At 47.1% G+C, this 19266-nt stretch overlaps 1 protein-coding gene across 3 annotated transcripts in view; it reads left to right on the top strand.

Annotated features, from left to right (window-relative positions):
• USP32 (ubiquitin specific peptidase 32) overlaps positions 1–19266 on the top strand; it is a 1745589-nt gene that overhangs the window by 1465782 nt on the left and 260541 nt on the right. For all 3 annotated transcript variants that reach the window (XM_078679804.1, XM_078679802.1, XM_078679803.1), the window contains exon 33: positions 14356–14448. In XM_078679804.1, coding sequence (XP_078535930.1) covers positions 14356–14448 — 93 coding nt within the window. The remainder of the gene's footprint in view (positions 1–14355; positions 14449–19266) is intronic.

Raw genomic sequence — 19266 nt, 5'->3', positions numbered from 1 at the left:
CACTTTCAGTCTACCGTGCTCCCCTCCGGCCTTACCAGCGCCCCACGGGTGTTCACAAAGGTGATGGCGGTGGTCGCAGCTCATCTGCGCAGTTTAGGGGTTTCAGTCTTCCCCTACCTCGACGACTGGTTGTTGAAGGCGGGCTCGCCCCAAACAGTCGTCAGCCACCTCCAGACGACGGCAGATCTCCTGCACCAGCTGGGGTTCTCCATCAATGTGCCGAAGTCACACCTGTGCCCCTCTCAGAAGCTCCTCTACATCGGAGCGGTTCTCGACTCGGCGCAGTTTTGGGTTTATCCACGCGAACAGCGGGTTTGGGATATTCAGGCTCTGATTCCACTCTTTCAGCCTTTATCCCGGGTCTCGGTCAGGTTGACGCTGCGGCTTCTGGGGCTGATGGCCTCCTGCATCCTTCTGGTGCATCACGCCCGGTGGCGGATGCAGGCTCTGCAGTGGGACCTGAAGTTTCAGTGGGCCCAGCATCAGGGCAACCTGTCCGACCATGTCCTGATCTCGGAGGGCACTGCGAGACAGCTGCAGTGGTGGCTCACGGACCGCGATTGGGTCAGCGGCAGATCCCTCTCCCTTCCCCAACCGGAGCACGTAGTTGTGACGGACGCGTCCCTCCAGGGCTGGGGAGGCCACATGGGAGAGGCGGAGATCAGAGGCCTCTGGTCTCCGGCGGAGTCCCGGCTCCATATCAACCTTTTGGAGCTGCGGGCGGGCGATTCGTCAAGCACTGAAGGCATTTCTCCCCTCTGTCCGGGGGAGTGTAGTGCAGGTGTTCACGGACAACACCACCGCCATGTGGTACTGCAACAAACAGGGCGGGGTGGGGTCGTGGACCTTTTGCCAGGAGGCCCTGCGCCTCTGGCAGTGGCTGGAACATCAGGGCGTGACCCTGGTGGCTCAACACCTGGCAAGTTCTCTGAACGCCAGGGCGGACGAGCTCAGCCGTCGGTGCATGATGGATCACGAATGGCGTCTGAACTCGTACGTGGCGCAAGGCCTCTTTCAGCAGTGGGGAGAGCCTTGGTTAGATCTATTCGCCACGGAAGAGAACTCACAATGTCATCAGTTCTGCGCGTTGGAATTTCCAAGGCGGCCCTCGCTCGGAGACGCTTTTCATCGCGATTGGAGTTGCGGTCTGTTGTACGCCTTTCTGCCTATACCACTTCTGCCCAGAGTGCTGAAGATCAAGCGCGACCGGGCCCAAGTCATCCTTGTGGCTCCGGACTGGGCACGAAGGTACTGCTATCCCGAGCTACTCAGTATGTCAGTCGATCCCCCGGTTCGTCTGCCTCTTCAGGAGGACCTTCTGTCGCAGCAGCAGGGTACGGTCCTCCACCCGAAACTGTCCAGTCTCCACCTCCATGCTTGGAGATTGAGCGGCGACAGTTGAGGCCATTTGACTTGCCTCCTAAAGTCTGTAATGTCATTCTGGCAGCAAGGCGTCCCTCCACAAAATCGATATACGCCTGCAGGTGGAATAAGTTTGTGGCATGGTGCACAGCAAAGGCTGTGGATCCACTTTCTGCCCCTCTTTCTGAGGTTCTTCTCTTCCTTCTTTCTCTTGCCCAGCAGGGCTCTGCTCTGGGCACTATCAAGGGCTACCTTTCTGCCCTTTCAGCCTTTCTGAGGCTGCCTGATCAACCTTCTTTGTTCAAGTCCCCTATTGTAACTCGTTTTCTGAAGGGCATCACACACATGTTCCCTCCTGTTCCGTTTGTGATGCCTCAGTGGGACTTGAACCTTGTTCTTACTTTTCTGATGTGCGCTCCCTTTGAGCCACTTCACAACTGTCATCTCTGCCTTCTTACTCTGAAGACTGCTTTCCTGGTTGCCATCACCTCTGCCAGGAGAGTGAGTGAGCTCCAGGCTCTTTCATCCAAACCCCCTTTCCTTTCTGTCCATCCGGACAAGGTTGTGTTGCGGACTAGGCCATCTTTCCTGCCCAAGGTTGTCACGGGTGGATGACCAACTCTTTGTTGGTTACGTGGGTGCTAAAAAGGGACGGGCGGTGCACAAGAGGACCATCTCTCGGTGGGTCGTCTTGTGTATCAAGGCATGTTAGGAGCCTCCTGTTGGGCTGCGAGCCCATTCCACTCGGGCCACGGCGGCTAGCACTGCCCTGGGTCAGGGAGTCCCCTTGCAGGACATCTGTCAGGCAGCTACGTGGGCATCCCTGCACATGTTCGCAAGACATTACTGCCTGGACAGCCAAGTCCGGAGGGATGGCTTAGTTGGCCGTTCCGTCCTCCAGGACTTTCTGGTGTGATTATTGGTTCGCAGACCCACCACCGCGGTTGGTATTGCTGGGGTATCTATTCTAAGGTAAGGAATCTAATAATAACCCGTTTCTTTCAGATGAACAAGTTACTTACCTTCGGTAACGATATATCTGTAAGAAACAGTAGTTAGTATTAGATTCCTTACCGCCCCACCCATCCTCCCCGTTCTGCAAATTGATATCTAGGGTTAAGGTCATCCCCTTTCAGGGCCCTAGTTTCAATGGCACCAGCGGACGCGGAGCCGCAGACGACGCCTACCGACGCGCAAGGGTACTGCTACGCAAAAATTTCCGGATCCAGTCTGACGCCTGGGGATATTCTAAGGTAAGGAATCTAATACTAACTACTGTTCCTTACAGATATATCGTTACCGAAGGTAAGTAACTTGTTCAACAGGTACATTCTAGCAAGTACTGGCCTTTCTGAGCTCATATATTGCTCTGACTTAGAATAGAAGGAGTTAACTAAATCTGATGGCTCAAGCAGAATAGAAAGGCAGGCAACAGTGAAGACTGCAGAATCACGTGGCTTAACAAAATGGATTTTAACAAGAGAGGGACAGAGCAGAGTTATGAGGTCCTGCACAAAGGCTCCAGAAGAAGCTAAGTCTGAAGGGGATGTGCAGTTCCTGACTGGACGTGGAGACAGGGAGGTCTTTCTTCTCTATGCCCTCACACACCCCGGGGGATGTCCTGCTTCATCATAGGGCATTTGCCCCTCGTCAGGCCGGCGCTGCAATGCCTGATGGGCTCCCGTAAACGGGGCTCTTATCTGAGATCTTTTCGAAGAACCCGTTATGTGCGTGCGGGTTTGGGGGCTGGGTAGTGCACAGGAGAGTGAAATAAAGTAAAATATGCCTTTGTGCCAGACCTCAAACTCGGATCCCTGTCTCTCTTGTTAAAACGCTTAGCACTGCAGCTCAGCCGTGGGACTGACTCTTTGCCCTTTACCCTATAGTGGCAACAATAACATTCCCTTATTTCTCCCTCCCCTACCCGCCTCTCCAAGACATTGGAGCACAACCAAGGCCTCTCCTTTGCCGAGGAATGCGTCCCAGAAATAATGATGGGCCATTTATACTACACTCAGATGGAGGAGCCGCGGCCAGCAGCTCCTCTGGGGATTGGACAACCATCACAAATATGAAACGCTAACTTATGAAAATTATCATTCACAGGTTCCATCATGACGGAATACCTGTGCGCCAACATAGCGCCCAATGGACTGATCGTTACCAACGCTCCAAGAATCTTTCTTGAGGACAAACAGTTCAAGGAAGAATGGTCATTGGTGGTGTGGAAATATACCAGGGATCTACTGGTTCTCATCATCATAACCGCGAAACGATTGGCCGATGAACTTATATAAAAAATCTCCATAAGCTGAGGGTGCTCTGAAGGCCAACATCGCCAATGCAGTCTTTAAAGCAAAACTGACTGAAATTACTTAAGAACTCAATGACAACAAGGACTACCTGATGAGACAAAAAGTCATCAAACTTCAGAAGGATATTTCACGATTCAGTAAACAAAAAATATACCCTTACCTTAAGGATGACCATAAACCTCTGGGAGACGACTACTCCTCAGACGACAGCTGCAAAAAGCAGATTACATTTATTCTGACATAACACAGCCAATCCCTTCGTGTGTTGTTTGTCTATGCCTGTAGTGTTCGAGCTGAGGATTTGAAAAGTGGCTGCCTGATCGGGTGAGCTGCGCCGGGGCATGATCTGCTTCCCGTTTTTGTGGGTTTAGTAGCAGATGTTCATTCGAATCAAGAATGTTGGAGGGAGCCAGCTATAGTAGCAGCCAGTCTAGCCCAATTCTTGTTGTTCTTGTGCTAGAGCTAAAAATCTTTGTTTGCCATTTTTGCAATCCAATGCTTGGTTTGCCCCTGGGTTTAAAGCTGGAGTGTGGTCACAACAACTGCTAATAGCCACTAACAAAGATATACTGTTTCTGGTGTTCTTTTCTTTCCTTTGCCCCTCATTTGAGGAAAATGGCCTTGTGATTTATTAACTGGCTTAGTGTGAGTAGAATAGCCTAAGTGACTTGTGTCGACTCCTCTGGGTCTCCCTTGTGGTATTTTTTCAGTTATTGTGTCACAGCTATCATTAAGATTAGTGGCCTCTATAGTTTCAGTCTTCTTCCCTGGCAAGTTGTCATTCAGTTCGTTTGCAGTTTTTACTTTTGGGCCTCTGTTATAATTACGATACGAGGCCCATGCCTCTAGTTAGAGAGGCTATCACCTCTGGTACTGCTCTCAGAGTATCTAAAATCGTGGTACAGTTGCACCTGTTTGCACTGTGGATTGCTGTAAAATCGACTCTGCTATCAATTCATCCATTATTTCCATTCATTTTTCCACTGCTGCAAAATGTGCTGCCAAAACTTGTGTTAGCTTGCTTTGGCTATTAGTCCTGGAAGATTGCCTGGTCATTGCACCAATAATGACTTCTGTTATCCTGCACATACATTTCAACAGGGATAATACTGGCTGTCCTGTGATGCCTAAATGTGTTCCACTGCCTATGTAGTCTTCTCACATAATGGTAAAGTTCTTCCTGATTAAAAAAAGAAATATTCCTCTTTGCTGACTCATTGTTGTTTGAATAGAATAGGTTTTTGGAAGTGCTGTCGGGCGTTGGCCTGTCATGCTTTGCCAATCCTTGAAGGGCTTCCTCTTGTTCATTTTGTTTTCTAACTTCATTGCCTTCTGTAAACGTAATCTAATTTGTGCTGTGGGGAGCCTGCTGTTGTAATTGTGAGTATTATCAGATAGAGACTTCGAGCTCAGATTCCTTACCTTAGAATATTCCCAAGGTGCCAGAATGGATCTGAACCTTTTTGGTGAACTATACCCCTGCTGTCAGTGGGTGGTGTCATTCTGCTCCAAATGGTGTTGTCCGTTCCAGAAGTGATGTGAACGGTGCCTATTTAGGCATCTCAGCAGCATGCTGGTGTCAGTTTTTTTCTTTCCACGCCAGTAAGCGCAGATCTGGAGAAAAGGTACCCCCAGTCACTTTTTGACTGATAATTTTTTCAACTTTTTGTTGAAGATGTTTTGAGACTTTGTCTCCTGGAGTGCAGGATAGCCAACGGTTTTGAGCCATGTGACTCCGGTCATCGACGGTGATGGACTCACATTTGGCTTGTCTATGGTGACTTGAGTGAGATCACAACGCCGGTATATGTAAGGATTGCTGTGCCATACACCCTAAGGCGCTGAGGGAGCGCTCCCTCAAGCTATATGCTGACTGACATTGATCGCCTCTGCGATGCTCTAGGTCTCAGGCCCAAGATCATTTGCGAAGTTCTAGTCCGCACTTGTCGTCCCACTTCAAGCCACCTGGTAAGTCCCATAGAAAGAAAAAGAAGTCGAAGAGGTCTTCAACTTCACTGCACAAGTCTTCGGACGAATCTGCACTTGAGCCCTAGCTCTATGGTGGAGCCTCCATCTGGCCCATCTCCTCAGCGGATGTATGACGGTACCACGCGTACTTTTACAACGCGTACCGTTACAACGCTACTTTTACCACGCAAGTCGTTACACCGACTTGCGTGGAGGGGCGCTGGATAGTAAATTTTTTAATTTACTATTCCAACTCCAGTCCCCGTGGACTCTAGGGAAAGGAGTTGGATAGTAAATTAAACTATTTACTATCCTGGAGCGCCCCCCAGCACAAGTCGTTGTAACGACTTGCGTGGTAAAAGTAGCGTGGTAACAGTACCGCGTTGTAAAAAATGCGTGCTAACCGTTGTATACCCTCCTCAGCTCCCTGAATTTCTGAAGCAAGAGCGCCCCCTACTCAACTTTAGGAATTTTATTAGGTGATGCATCTCATTTTTGGGTGGCTTGACCTCACTGAAGCGTTTTTGGGCCTCACGGATCCAGGAGCGACCCCTACTGATGATCTGCCAGCGGGTTGGCCCTTGGCACCAGTTGGGCCCTAATGATACATTGACAGATCCGGAGCTGCACTGGTTAAGTGACCTCGACCTTACCAGGTACCCTCTCCAGTGCCGGCGCTGCCCCCATCATCATTCCCAACTCTGATACGGAGCCGGGCGTTTGTCATCTGACCCTGGGGTCATCCGTGGGCATCCCAAACCCCCCGTCATATGGCAGGCCTGGATTGGCTGATGATTTGGTGGGGTCTGCAGACCCTTATGAATACCAGATATTAGAAGATCCCGAGGACAACTGGTATGAGGATCTGGCATACGCTAGTGGGCTGGACACCTCCTCCGACACTGGCTGTTCTCTCCTCTACCATGGTTATGGAGGATGGTATCTCCTTCACAGTGGTGGTGCGGGGGCGCTGAGATCCTGGACCTTACGCTACTCTCACTGGTAGTCAAGACCAACATCTTCACTGAGGTGTTTCAGCCGGGAGTTGCCCCCACCGAACCATTTCTCCCATTCAATGAAGCTATTACCAACATCCTACTCTGGGACTGGTCCAAGCCCTGCAAAGGCAATATGGCACTTGGTTGTGCAAGTGCTACCCATGGTCTCGAAGGACTGAGCCATACTCTCTCAAGTAATTGCTGACGGGAGGGATACAGTCAAGTTCACCATAAGATGTGGGCCTGACACACAGACTTCCTGGGCAGAGTAATTTATTCGTTGGTGGCCCTCAACTACCACTCCTGGTTGACAATCACTGACTTTTTGCGGAATGTCCAAGCTACGCTCATAGACATGCCCTTTGGTGGCTCCCATCTGATAAGAGAGAAGACCGACTCATTGATGGAGCGCTTCAAGGACAGCAGGGCTATGGCCAGGTCCTTAGACCTTTCCCTGGCCTATTGCCACCCCCCAGTCCGCCTGCTGCCCCTTTTGTTGCCATGGAATGGGCGTTCAACTGCGTCTTTATACACCCAGCCACCACAGGAAACAAATCTCACAATCTTTTCTTGGCAGAGGACGTGGTTCCCACAGAACATGTTGGATAGGTAGCCAGAAGTCAAGCTAGTCCACCACCCCTCGGCAGTCACAGCCTCCAAAACCTGTTAGTTTGCCCTCCAACCATCATAGGCATCCAGTGGGGGTAGGATCTGCCAACAAATGCACCACTGGGGGTCAATAACATCCAACCGTTGGGTTTTGCAGCATGTCCAAAGGGGCTACTCCCTCCCCTTTGTGGCCTTCCACCTCCTATGCCATCTAGTTACGACCAGCTGATGGAAGACTACGTCTCCTTGGTTAGTCAGGAAGTGTTAGCTCTCCTCGCCAAGGGAGATATAGGGAAGGAGTCCGTACAGAAGTAGGTTGTGGTTGCCTTCGTCCTATTCTAGACCTGCACATTCTGTGTCTTCCTGAAAAAGGAGAAATTAAAGATGCTCTTGTGCATGTAAGTTCTGTTGCCACTGGACCCATGAGACTAGATGCTATCTCTGGACATGCAAGATGCATATTTTCAACATCTACGTTCTGCCTGCCCACAGGTGGTGTTACCTGCGGTTCACAGTCGGCCAAGAAAGCTTTGTGTGCCGTGCTCCCCATTAGCCTTACCAGCGCCCATCAGGTGTTCACGGAAACCATGCCAGAGGTTGCAGCTCACCTCCAGAGGTTAGGGGTTGCAGTCTTCACCTACCTAGACAATTGGCTGCTGAAGGTGGGTTAACCACAGACAATCATCTCCCACCTCCTGACTAAAGAGAACATTTTGCATTCGCTGGGGTACACTATCAAAATGTCAATGCCACTCCTGACTTCCTATCAGATGATCCTTTTCATGATAGCTGTTCTGGACATGGTGCAGTTTCAGGCTTATCTGCATTAGTAGCCAGTCCAGAATATTCAGGCTATGATATCAATGTTTCATCCCCTATCCTGGATTTATACTAGACTAACTCAGAGGCTGCTGGGCTGCATGACTTCCTGCATCCTGCTAGTAGCACATGCCCATTGACCTAAGAGGACTCTGCAGTGGGACCTGAAGTTCCAGTGAGTGCAGCATCAGGACAATTTCTCCGACATGGTCCAGATATCGGAGGGAACTGCAATAACCTGCAGTGGTGGCTAATGAACCATGATTGGTTAAGTGGGAGACCCTTCTCTCTTGCCCAACCAGAGCTGACCATAGTGACAGTTTCTATCAGATGAACAAGTTACTCCTGGGCTGAGGAGGCCATCTTGGAGATGGGGAGATCAGAGGACTCTGGTTTGTGGCGGAATCCGGACCTCACATCAATCTCCTGGGGCTTTGGGTGATCCGATTGACATTTCAAGCCTTTCTTCCTTCAATCAGGAGAAGGTTAGTACAGGTGTACATGAACACCACCACCGTCATGTGGTATTGCAACAAACAAGCCTGTATGGGGTTGTGGATACTTTGTCAAGAGGCTTTGCGCCTCAGTACCCAACTGGAACACCAAGGCATATTCCTAGTGGTTCAACATCTGGCAGACTCTCTGAACGCCAGAGCTGACTAACTCAGCCGTCAATACCTAGTGGATCACAAATGGCATCTCCATCCAGAGGGAATGTAAGGTCTCTTCCAAGAGTGGTGAGAGCCGTAATTAGATCTGTTCAACTCCGTCAAGAACGTGCAATGTCAGCAGTTTTGCGTGCTGGAGTTTCCAGGCTGCTGTTGCTCGAGACGCTTTTCATCTCGAGTGGAACGCTGGTCTCATGTGCACCTGTCCACAAATTCCACTCCTGCCCAGAGTTCTCAAGAACAACCGGAACGACGGGTCCCAGGTCATTGTTGTGGCTATGGATTGGGCACAAAGATTCTTGTATGCTAAGCTTTTGAGCATCGCATGGATTCTCCAATCAGGCTGCCTCTTCAGAAGGATCTTCTTTTGCAGCAGCAGGGCGGGATTCTGCACCAAAACCTGAAAGCCCTTCATTTTCATATGTGGAGTGGCGACAGTTAACAGCTTTTGACTTTCCGCTGGAAGTCTGCAATATTATCTGGCAACCACAAGTCTCCTCCTCCAAAAACAGTATACGCCTGCCGTTGGAGCAAGTTTGTGGCATGGTATACAGAAAAACACATTGACTGTATATCTGCACCTCTTTCCCAATTTATTTTGTTTATTCATACCTTAGCCCGGCAGGGCTCTGATTTGGCTACATTAAAAGGTTATCTTTCTGCCATCTCTGCATTTCTGCGGTTGACAGATCAGGTTTCCCTTTTCAAATCACCTATTCTATATAGGTTTCTGAAAGGTCTCCACCAGTACCTTTCATTATGCGATAATGGGACCTCAACCTAGTTCTCACATTTTTGATGTGTGCTCCCTTTTAGCCACTATATAAGCCTAACTAGTGGCAATAACTCCCTCCTCACCCCCAGGGTCGGTGAGTTACAGGCACTTGTAAGCACATTCTCTGTACCTCAGCACCTACCAAGACAAACGGGTCCTTCTAAGTAAAGCATCCTCTCTACCAAATGTGGTAACTACCTTTCATGTAGGCCAATCCATCAAATTTGCCTACCTTTTAAGTTCCGCCTCACCTCTCTAGAGTAAAGGATAGACTCAACTGGCTGGACCCAAAAAGAGTGTTGCCACTCTACATTGACCACACAAAATAATTCCTGGTGGATGATCAACCCTGTGTTGGGGTATGTCGGAGCAAAAAAAGCAAAGGGCGATGCAGGGATGGGCCATTTCACAATGGGTAATGCTCTGGATCAGTATGTGCTACACATTGGCCAAGAAAGTAGCCTCCTGAAGCCTTGCAAGCTCATTCTACCTGAGCCAGTGGTGTGATCACTGTGTTACCTCGCAGAGTTCCTGTCCTGGATAGCTGTCCGGCAGCAAGATAGGCTTCCCTGCATACATCTACAAAGCACTACTGTCTGGACAGTCAAGTCCATCATGATGGACATTTTGACCGTTTGGTCCTACAGGACTTTTTAGTCTAATTTGTATTGCAGCACCCACCTCCGGGGAGATATTGCTTGGGTATCTATTCTAAGATATCATCTGCGGCAAGATGTTTCTGTCAGATGAATAAGTTACTTACCTTTGGTAACACCTTATCTGGTAGAAACTTCACTTACCCGCGGATTCGTTACTGACCCATTTAGCCTACCCACTTTCTGAACTGATTTCAGAGTTAAGGGTTGTTACCCTTTTAAGGGCCCTAGTTTAACACACCAGTGTTCAGTGTTCTTTGTGGCTCCGCACTTCTGGCGTGGAACGTCTCAAAAAGAAACTGCCATCAGTGACCTGGAGGGATGTATGATGTTACCACGCGATCAAAATGATCGCGGTACATCACAACGCAGCTTTTACAACGCAAGTCGTTACCACGACTTGCGCTGTAGGGTGCTGGACTTAGGAATAGTATGATTTACTATTCCAACTCCAGCCTACGTACAGTAGGGAAGGTGATGGAATAGTAAATCTACTATTCCTTAGTCTAGAGCGCCCTCCAGTGCAAGTCGTGGTAACGACTTGTGTTGTAAAATCTGCGTTGTGATGGCACTGCGGTGTTTTGACCGTGTTGTAAAGGTTGTTTACTGGCCTGGAGTGGTGCCTATATAGGCACCACGCATGTGACTTCCAGCGCGGACGACGCTATGCAGAGCAGAATGATAACACCTACCGGCGCATAGGGGCACTGCTAACACAAAATTTCCAAATCCAATCTGATGCATGGGGAATAGTCTAAGGTAAGGAATGTGTGGCTAAATAGAGTCTTTACCAAATCGGGCGTTACCGAAGATAAGTAACTTGTTCTATAGCGGGTCAGGAGCAGGCACCTCATGGATTTCTGTGAGACTATTACATGTTTACTTGTTTTGCTCCTTTCCAGGAATAGGGCTTCCTTGTTCTTATTTGTAAAGAAAGAGCACAAAAAGGGCTGAGGCAATTCACAAAAGCCGCACTTGTCAATATGTTTTAGGGCAAGTAATGATGATGCAGGAAAACCTGGGAGTGCACCCCTCTCCACTCCTTATTTGGGAAACCCAAAATTACGACAACATGAGAAATGGGATTTCCACACACAAAGAAATGTTAATACAATTCAACAGCTTTTAAGCCAAAATCGTTATTCAGAAAACAAGAGAGTTCACTTGTTCTCATACTGCCGAGGTAATAAGAGCTACTGGTACTTCATGTTGATAAGTGTTGTCAATTACTTGCGTAATCCCTTACTGCAGATGGGTACTCTGGAGTTACTCCGGATTGTAAAGTTAATTGTGCAGTAGTTGCACAATTATGCCCAGTAAGGGTGATGAAGAACCTGTGGGAAACAAGGGAGATAAGGAGAGGACATAATATGGGAACTGGAGTCTACCAGAGTAAATTAATTTTGCTTCTTGTTCCTTAGGTCTATTCATTCTCCTATTCTAAACCAGTGCTATAAATTCTGTGATCTCCTCCCCCCTCCCTTACGAGCTGCACTTTTGGAGGGGCCAGAGTGATTGACTATTTCAGTTGTTTCGGCTTCCTCCCCTGCCATTTTGGTCTTGCCCATCACACAGTGCAGTCTGTCTAGTTGTGAAAGACCTATTGTGAACTTAACACCTTCGACGCTGAATAGCCGCCGCAGCGGAGCGGTTCCGTCATCAGCGTCGTAAAGTGTTAAATGGGGCTTTCAGTCTGTGCATTGCTTGCCATCAGTTGGTTTTATTGCCCTTCTCATTTGCTTGCTTCTTATTCGTTTAACTGTCTTCCTAGTCTTGTGTTTGTCCCTCCCCTGAATCATAGTCTATTTACTATCCTTTTGCATAGCTGACTAGTGTCCTTCCACTGCGTACTTTTAGGGACCTCCTTTTTCGTTTTGGTTAAGCACTTCATAAAAGTTCATTGGTTTTCCAGCTCCCTTGTGTGCTTTACCCCCACCATAAACCCTCCCCTTGTGTTCAGTGTTAATCTCTTCTTTGTGTGCTACCACACCCCTCCGTGTTGCTCTCCCCTCGTGTTTCTTCCCCCTCAAAATTCCCCACGCTCCATGATGCGCTCTCTCTCTCATGCTCTCTCCCTCATGTGCTTCGCCCCGTGCTCTGTTGCACTTTACCTCTTGTGCTTTTCCTGTACAACTTGTATGCTTCCCTCACTCTGTGTTGCTCTTTCCCTCCTATGCTCCCCCACCTGCAAAATACCCTCCACTGTCTGTGTTGTTCTCTCCCATGTATGCTTCCCTCCATTGCAAGCCTCTCCTTCTTGTGCACTGTGACACCCCCCTCCTTGTGCCCGGCGACACCCCATGCTCTGTTTCTCTCTCCCTCGTGTGCTTCTCCGTGCAACCCTTCCCCGGCCCCACCAGAGAGATCTATGATGTCCACTCTATTGTGAGTTTCCTCTTCCTCCCAATAATAAATCCCTCCCAACATTCCACCCCCAAGCTCCACGTTGCTCTTTCCCCTTCGTGTGTTTCTCCCAGGAAACAAACAACATTGACAGAGCCAATAGGTCCAAAAGGCAATACCGATTGTTTTCGCCAATGCTTATTTTCCTCTGGCGTACATGTCATATCTGCTGTTGGGCTACAGTTGGACCCAGACATAGTCACCACTATTTTCTTCAATAAACTATGTGAGAAGGCAGCATTTATTCTATGGCAGGGTTAGCAGGGGTGTAGCACAACCATAGCTAACAAGCCACTGGGAGGTTCACCTCCACCACCCCTGTGCAAATTGTATCATGTCACCTTGCTCCATGTCTTTTTCTGCCTTGGCCACAATCACACCTCACCCCAGCTCCCAGCAACCACTGCAGGCCCCCCATCCTCTCGCCAATACTCCTCAGCTGTCAGTGAGGTGCTAGGCCCAGCCTCACAACTGTGGTACAGTTTTTGTTGGGAGAAGTGTCAACTCTTTGTGGGAGGAATTTTCTGGATATCTCACAACTCAGAGAGATATTAGGAAAATGGGTGATTTTAGCCAAAGCTTGAGGTTTGCAGATCATTGTGGGTAAGAAACAGTAGAGGTATCTCCTTTTGTGTTCAGTTTTTAGAAATGCCTCGATTTGTAGGTTTCTTTTAGTGGTATCTGAGCCCAGGGCCAAATTTTGCACCTGCCCACATTACCAAAAGAGTAATTTCTCAAAGTTGATGTCTCCACTCCGCGTTTTCTGTTGCTTTTTTATTGGGAAAAGTGTGAGAACACTGAAAAGTTGAACTTTTATTTTTACCATTTGTCTAAAACTTTGTCTTCCAAATGTGAGCCAATGTGAAATAAAGAGGACATTTTGAAAAATGTCCTCTGAATCAGATGATAGTATGGATAACCCCAATTTCAGAAGTGTACAAATGACTTCTATTAATAAACTCAGTATGTTGTTCACATTTCAAAATTACATAGGTTTACTTTATACCCATTTTTCATTCATTAGATTTGCCATCTTATTTGCCTCATGGTTGATACACAATGAAAAATTAATTATAAGCTGCAGCCTAGTTGTTGGCTCTGGACATTGCGTGTTTTTACACATCCAACAAGCACTATACATCTCTGCAGCCATACGGGTCTGATGGACGTAATTGATATTTTTTCCACGTATTTTTTTTATTTCAAAAATAACCTTTCTTCTCCAAAACCATGAGCAATCTACACAAATGACTCCTTGCAGAATTCGGAATTTCGATTAGTTTTCACAAATGCATAACTGTCCGTGTTCACCCATGAGTTTCACACCTTTCTCCAACACATACTGCAAATAGGTGTAAACTACGAAAAAATAGACCGTTACAAAAAAGCAAAGACTACAGTATAAAAATGTTTTTTCTTTTGCAACTCTGCGTGTTCCTGAAAGCTAGTAAGATATCATGTAAACCTTTTATTGATTATGTTAAAAAAATATATATGTTTTCTTGCAAGGCACTATCTTCCCATTCCCTTCCCCACCCCCAGTCTTATTTAGAAAATTATGGAACTAGATAAGAAGAATCCAAGCATTTTTGTTTTGCAGTTGGCTACCATTGCCTGATTATTAAACTTTTTTTTGCCAGTTATTATCACAGATTTTTGCGCTTCTGGCCAGGGTACAAGTCTCGTCTCAATTTTGACGCTTCTCTCATACTATGTTTTACGGTACACGTTAGGATTGCGAGCCCAAAATTAAATGCATGTACATTTTTGTTTTTATTTCAGTGCCATTCAGGAATCTTGGGAGGGGGTCATTATGTAACATACGCCAAAAACCCAAACGAAAAATGGTACTGCTACAATGACAGCAGCTGCAAGGTAAGAATACCTGATGTTATGAATAATTGTGTAGCCGTAGGAAATGCAAACGCATTTATATCCAATTTTACCATGTCTGGCCCTTGTCTACATGATATTCGTACTTATTGGCTTTTCCAATTACCTTTCTATTTCAGTAGGTTCCTCTAGCCAAATTTTGCATAGTGGAATTCACCCTTACCTAGCAACGGTTTAATTAAGGCAGTGATGTAAATATTAAAAGCTTAAAGTCCATTGAATGTTGTCAGTATAGGCTTGCAGCTGTTGTGGTTATCTTTTTTGCATTAATGCTGGGTTTTTTAAACTCCTGCTCACTGTCCAATATGTTATTCTGCCTCTGTTGCCTTTATTTATTGCTATAGTGAACTCGATTTGACGACTTGTTCTAATTCCTCGGTGTTTCAAGTGAACAACTGTAATCCTCTGTGTCCTTGGAAATAAGATTTACACCTGGCTTTTCCAGACCTGAAGCTTGTCTATGTGTATATATATATATATATATATATATATATATATATATATGTACCTGCCGTGTCCCACTATTGTCGCACCTAAAAAGCAGCTTTTCAGAGCCTTTCAGGAAGTTGGATGCTTATGGTAGTTGACTCTACTTAGAAAGTGAATTCAAGATTTTAAGTGCGAATATTCGAGTTCATTTTTTTAGGTTGAGCTACAGCGCACATGCGCCGTCTGCAAGACCCGCAGTAATCATTAACCCGACTTTTTTCCTGCCTGTACTTACCATTGGTTACCTCCATTGTCCTACTTCTATGCTGCCTCCTAACTCGTTGGTTTTGCCGATATGTCACTTTCCTTCAGGCTGAGGCGCACCGGTAAAGTACGGTTTCCTTACATTTTGATTCTTCAGCTGTTGTGTGTGAGAACTCTTTTTGTTTTTTATTGGGATGTGCTTGTTTTCATCATAGAAGTGTGCAGCAATGTTTTTGCTTACAACCTATGTATCTATCTCTGGATTGCCCACTGTGGTTTACGCTCTGGTGAATTTTATATCTGAAAGAAACAGGTTAGTGTTAGATTCCTTACCTTCGACTATCCCCAGACGTCAGACTGGATTCGGAAAGTTTTGCATAGCAGTACCCCTGCGCGTCGGTAGGCGTCGTCTGCAGCTCCGCGTCCGTCGTCAGCGTCGTGGTCGCCGGGATGACGTTGTCTGAGTACTTAGACGCCGCCCTCGCGCGCTGACGTCAGTTCTTCTTTTTTCTGCGCCAGCAAGGGCAGATCCGGGAAGAGCAGTACTCCTTAGTTACTTTTTGACTAACTTTATTCGATCTGTTTTGGATCTTCTCGAGTCGTTCGACTCCGGTGCCGATAGGGATGCCTGGGTTCAAGCCCTGTGACGACTGTAACCGATTGATGTCGGTTACCGACCCCCACCGCCTGTCAGAAAGTACCTGAAGTTCCAGAGCTCCGCGGGGGTACCACACCGAAGGTGAAGCTAGCTCCCAATTCCCCAAAACCACTGTGCCGGATTTCTCTTGCCACAGTGACAACGGGGAAAGGGGAAGTGGATAAGACAAACAGAGAGACTGCTCACACAGACATCTTCTTCTGCCCTTGGATGGTAATGATTAGTCTGCAAAACACAACAACAACATTACTAAGTTCAGGCCTACAGAAGGTAATTCCTAAACTACTCTCTCTGAACCTTTTTTCCCAATTACCTGAGTATGTGTGAGGTTTAGCTACTCTCTAGTAGGTCTCAAAGTATCAGCTGTGAAGAATTGACTTTGTAGCAGAGCTGACACAAGTTCGTAGAATGATGTATTGGTGGTACACAAGAATATATATATATATTGTTATCTACATGAATTCTCTGCACCCAAGCTTGGAGGTTAGCAGTTCCAGTTCAATACACCAACAGAGGACTGCCCAAAGTTCAGTTCCAAACGTGGAAGGGTTAAAGTTAATTACTGGAAGAGAATCCGCTATTTGAATGAGCCACAGTACAGTTTTTTCCAATACAAAGAATACTGGATGGAGCTCACCAACTTCTTCGTAGTTTCTGCCTCAGGTCGATGAGCTGTCTGTGAAGTGAACCGCTGACAGCCACAGGCAGCCGCTGACTGCCGCTGACAGCCGCTGAAGAAATGCGGGCAGAGAAGCGAACTGCTTACAGCCTCTGACTGCCGCTGGCCGCCGCTGAAGAATTGCAGGCTGAAAAGCGAGCCGCTTACTGCCCCTGACTGACGCTACTGCCGCTGAATTCCAGGAGGGGTCAGAGATTATGCCGTTCTTGTCAGACAAGCACTTGGGAGTAAAAATATTGGAGTCCGACGTGAAAGGGAAAACGGGAAAGGGACAGAAAGGCAAGCGGAGTCTCTGAGGAGATAAACGCGGCAGAACGCTGTCACAGAACCTCGGGAAATAAACTTACTGCAGGGAACAGAAAGGAAATCGAAACCTGACTGACTATAACTATAGTATCAGGAAAATAGCTAACTGAGAGAGAGCGTGAATGAAACGTTCGCCTCTACGGGAAAATCTTCAGTTGAAGTGCGGCGTTTGAAAAACGCTCGCGCTCCAAGTACCAGAGCCAGCGTTCTAAATGAACACTAGAACGCTAACTGGAAGCTTACTGTGGCAACAGGGAAACGCCTGCTCTGTGCAAGCGAAACGTAGCAACTAACTGAGTCCAGTTGGGAGAAGGGGAAATGGAAGATACCAACAAAGAGCGGTCTGCAATGGGTTCAATCCTGACAGTACCCCCCACCAAAACCCCCTTCCTAGGTTTGTGTGGATAAGTCTTGTGAAACTCCCTCACCAATCTAGCAGCGTGAACATTAGAACTGGGTTCCCAAGATTGTTCTTCTGGACCGAAACCCTTCCAGTCCACTAAATAGAAAAGTTGTCCCTTTCTGATCTTAGAATCCAGAATTCTTTTAACTTCATATTCCTCCGCTGAATCTACCTGCACTGAAACTGGTTGAAGGACTTTACGAAGATTAGGTGGGTTTTTCCGAATCAAGGATACATGAAAGGTTGGGTGGATTCTCAAGTTTTTTGGTAATTGAAGTCTTACACTCACAGGATTGATCATTCTGTCTACTGAAAAAGGTCCCACAAACCTGGGTTGAAACTTTCGATTCCCCCGCAAGCGCATATGGCGCGTGGAAACCCAAACTTGATCCCCAGGAAGATAAACAGGATTTGCCTTGCGACCCTTGTCAGCTTGTTTCTTGAAAGCAGCCTTTGCCTTAACCAAATTTGCAGTAGCTAACTGAAATGCTAACTGTAACTTTTGAATGATTTCCTCAGCAGCCGGGACGTCCCCTACAACTCTGCCCACCAACATGTTGGGATGCCTGCCAGAATTTAAGAAGAAAGGAGAAAATCCAGTGGCGGAATGCACTGAGTTATTATAAGCAAATTCAGCTGGAGCTAGTAAAGAAGGCCAATCTCCCTCCTGATCCATAAGATACAAACGCAAGTACTGCTCTAAATCTTGATTAACCCTCTCAGTCTGTCCATCGGTCTCGGGGTGATAACCGGTGGACAAACGAGAGTCCACCCCCAGCCCTCTTAGAAAGGATCTCCAAAATCGGGATACAAATTGGGGACCCCTGTCTGAAATCACCACCTTCGGAATCCCATGCAATTTAACTATGTGTTGAACAAACAAGGTGGCTAACTCAGTGGCATTTGGAAGGCTTTTGAGGGGAATAAAATGACTCATTTTTGAAAATTGGTCTACCACCACCCAAATGACTGACTTTCCCTGACTCGATGGTAAATCGACAATAAAGTCCATGGATACAGTGTGCCAGGGATAAGGTGGTACTGGTAAAGGCATTAAAAGACCTTGTGGGGACTGTCTGAGACTTTTTCCTTTTAAACATTGTTCACAAGTGGCAACATACTGTCGAACCTGAGCTTCCATACCAGGCCAAAGGAAATTTCGCTTTACCAACTCCAAAGTCTTCAAGACTCCTTTGTGGCCGGCCAAGGGCTGATCATGGAATCTTCGTATGGTTTCCTCTTGAAGTTTCTCTCCGGGAACAAACATTTTTTCTTGAAAATAAGGTTTCCCATCTTCCACGGAACGATCAGGACCTTCATTCTCCCAGTTGAAGTAATCCTTACTTTTGAATTCCAAGACAATTTTTTCTTCCAACTCATCCACTACTGTGACAGCCACAATCCTTTCTGTGGGAATGAGAAATTCTTCTGTCTTCGCTTCAGGACTCTCCCCCACATTTAATCGAGAGAGGGCATCAGCTTTTCCATTGGTTACTCCAGGTTTATACGTAAGAACAAAATCATAATCTGCAAAGAATAAAGACCACCTGAGCTGTCGTGGAGTCAAAGTTCGTGCTGACTTAAGGAATTGCAGATTTCTGTGGTCCGTAAACACAGTTACCACATGTCGGGCTCCCAGCAAGTAATGACGCCATTCGAGGAATGCTACCTTGACTGCCAGCAACTCTTTGTCCGCTATGGCATAGTTTATTTCTGCTGGGGAGAGTTTTCGTGAATAAAAGGCAACGGGGTGAAGTTGTCCAGTTTTCTTATGGCGTTGGGACAAAACTCCTCCAATTGCTAGGTTGGAAGCGTCTGCCTCTACGAAAAATGGTTCCAAAGGATTCGGGTGTTGTAAGATGGGGGCTGTGACGAAGGATTCTTTGAGGAATTGAAAAGCGCCTTCTGCCTCAGAACTCCACACAAACTTTTCGTTCTTCCGCAACAAACGAGTAATGGGGCTCACTTTTTCTGAAAAATTTTGAATGAATCGCCGATAAAAATTAGCGAAACCTAAAAAACTTTGAATTTCCTTTACAGAGCAAGGAGCTGGCCAGTCTC

This window comes from Lissotriton helveticus, chromosome 3_1 (genome assembly GCF_964261635.1).
Source record: "Lissotriton helveticus chromosome 3_1, aLisHel1.1, whole genome shotgun sequence".
NCBI classification, from domain to species: Eukaryota; Metazoa; Chordata; class Amphibia; order Caudata; family Salamandridae; genus Lissotriton; species Lissotriton helveticus.
The sequence above is the reverse complement of the archived record's forward strand: the minus strand, read 5'-3'. Positions and strand labels throughout refer to the sequence as shown.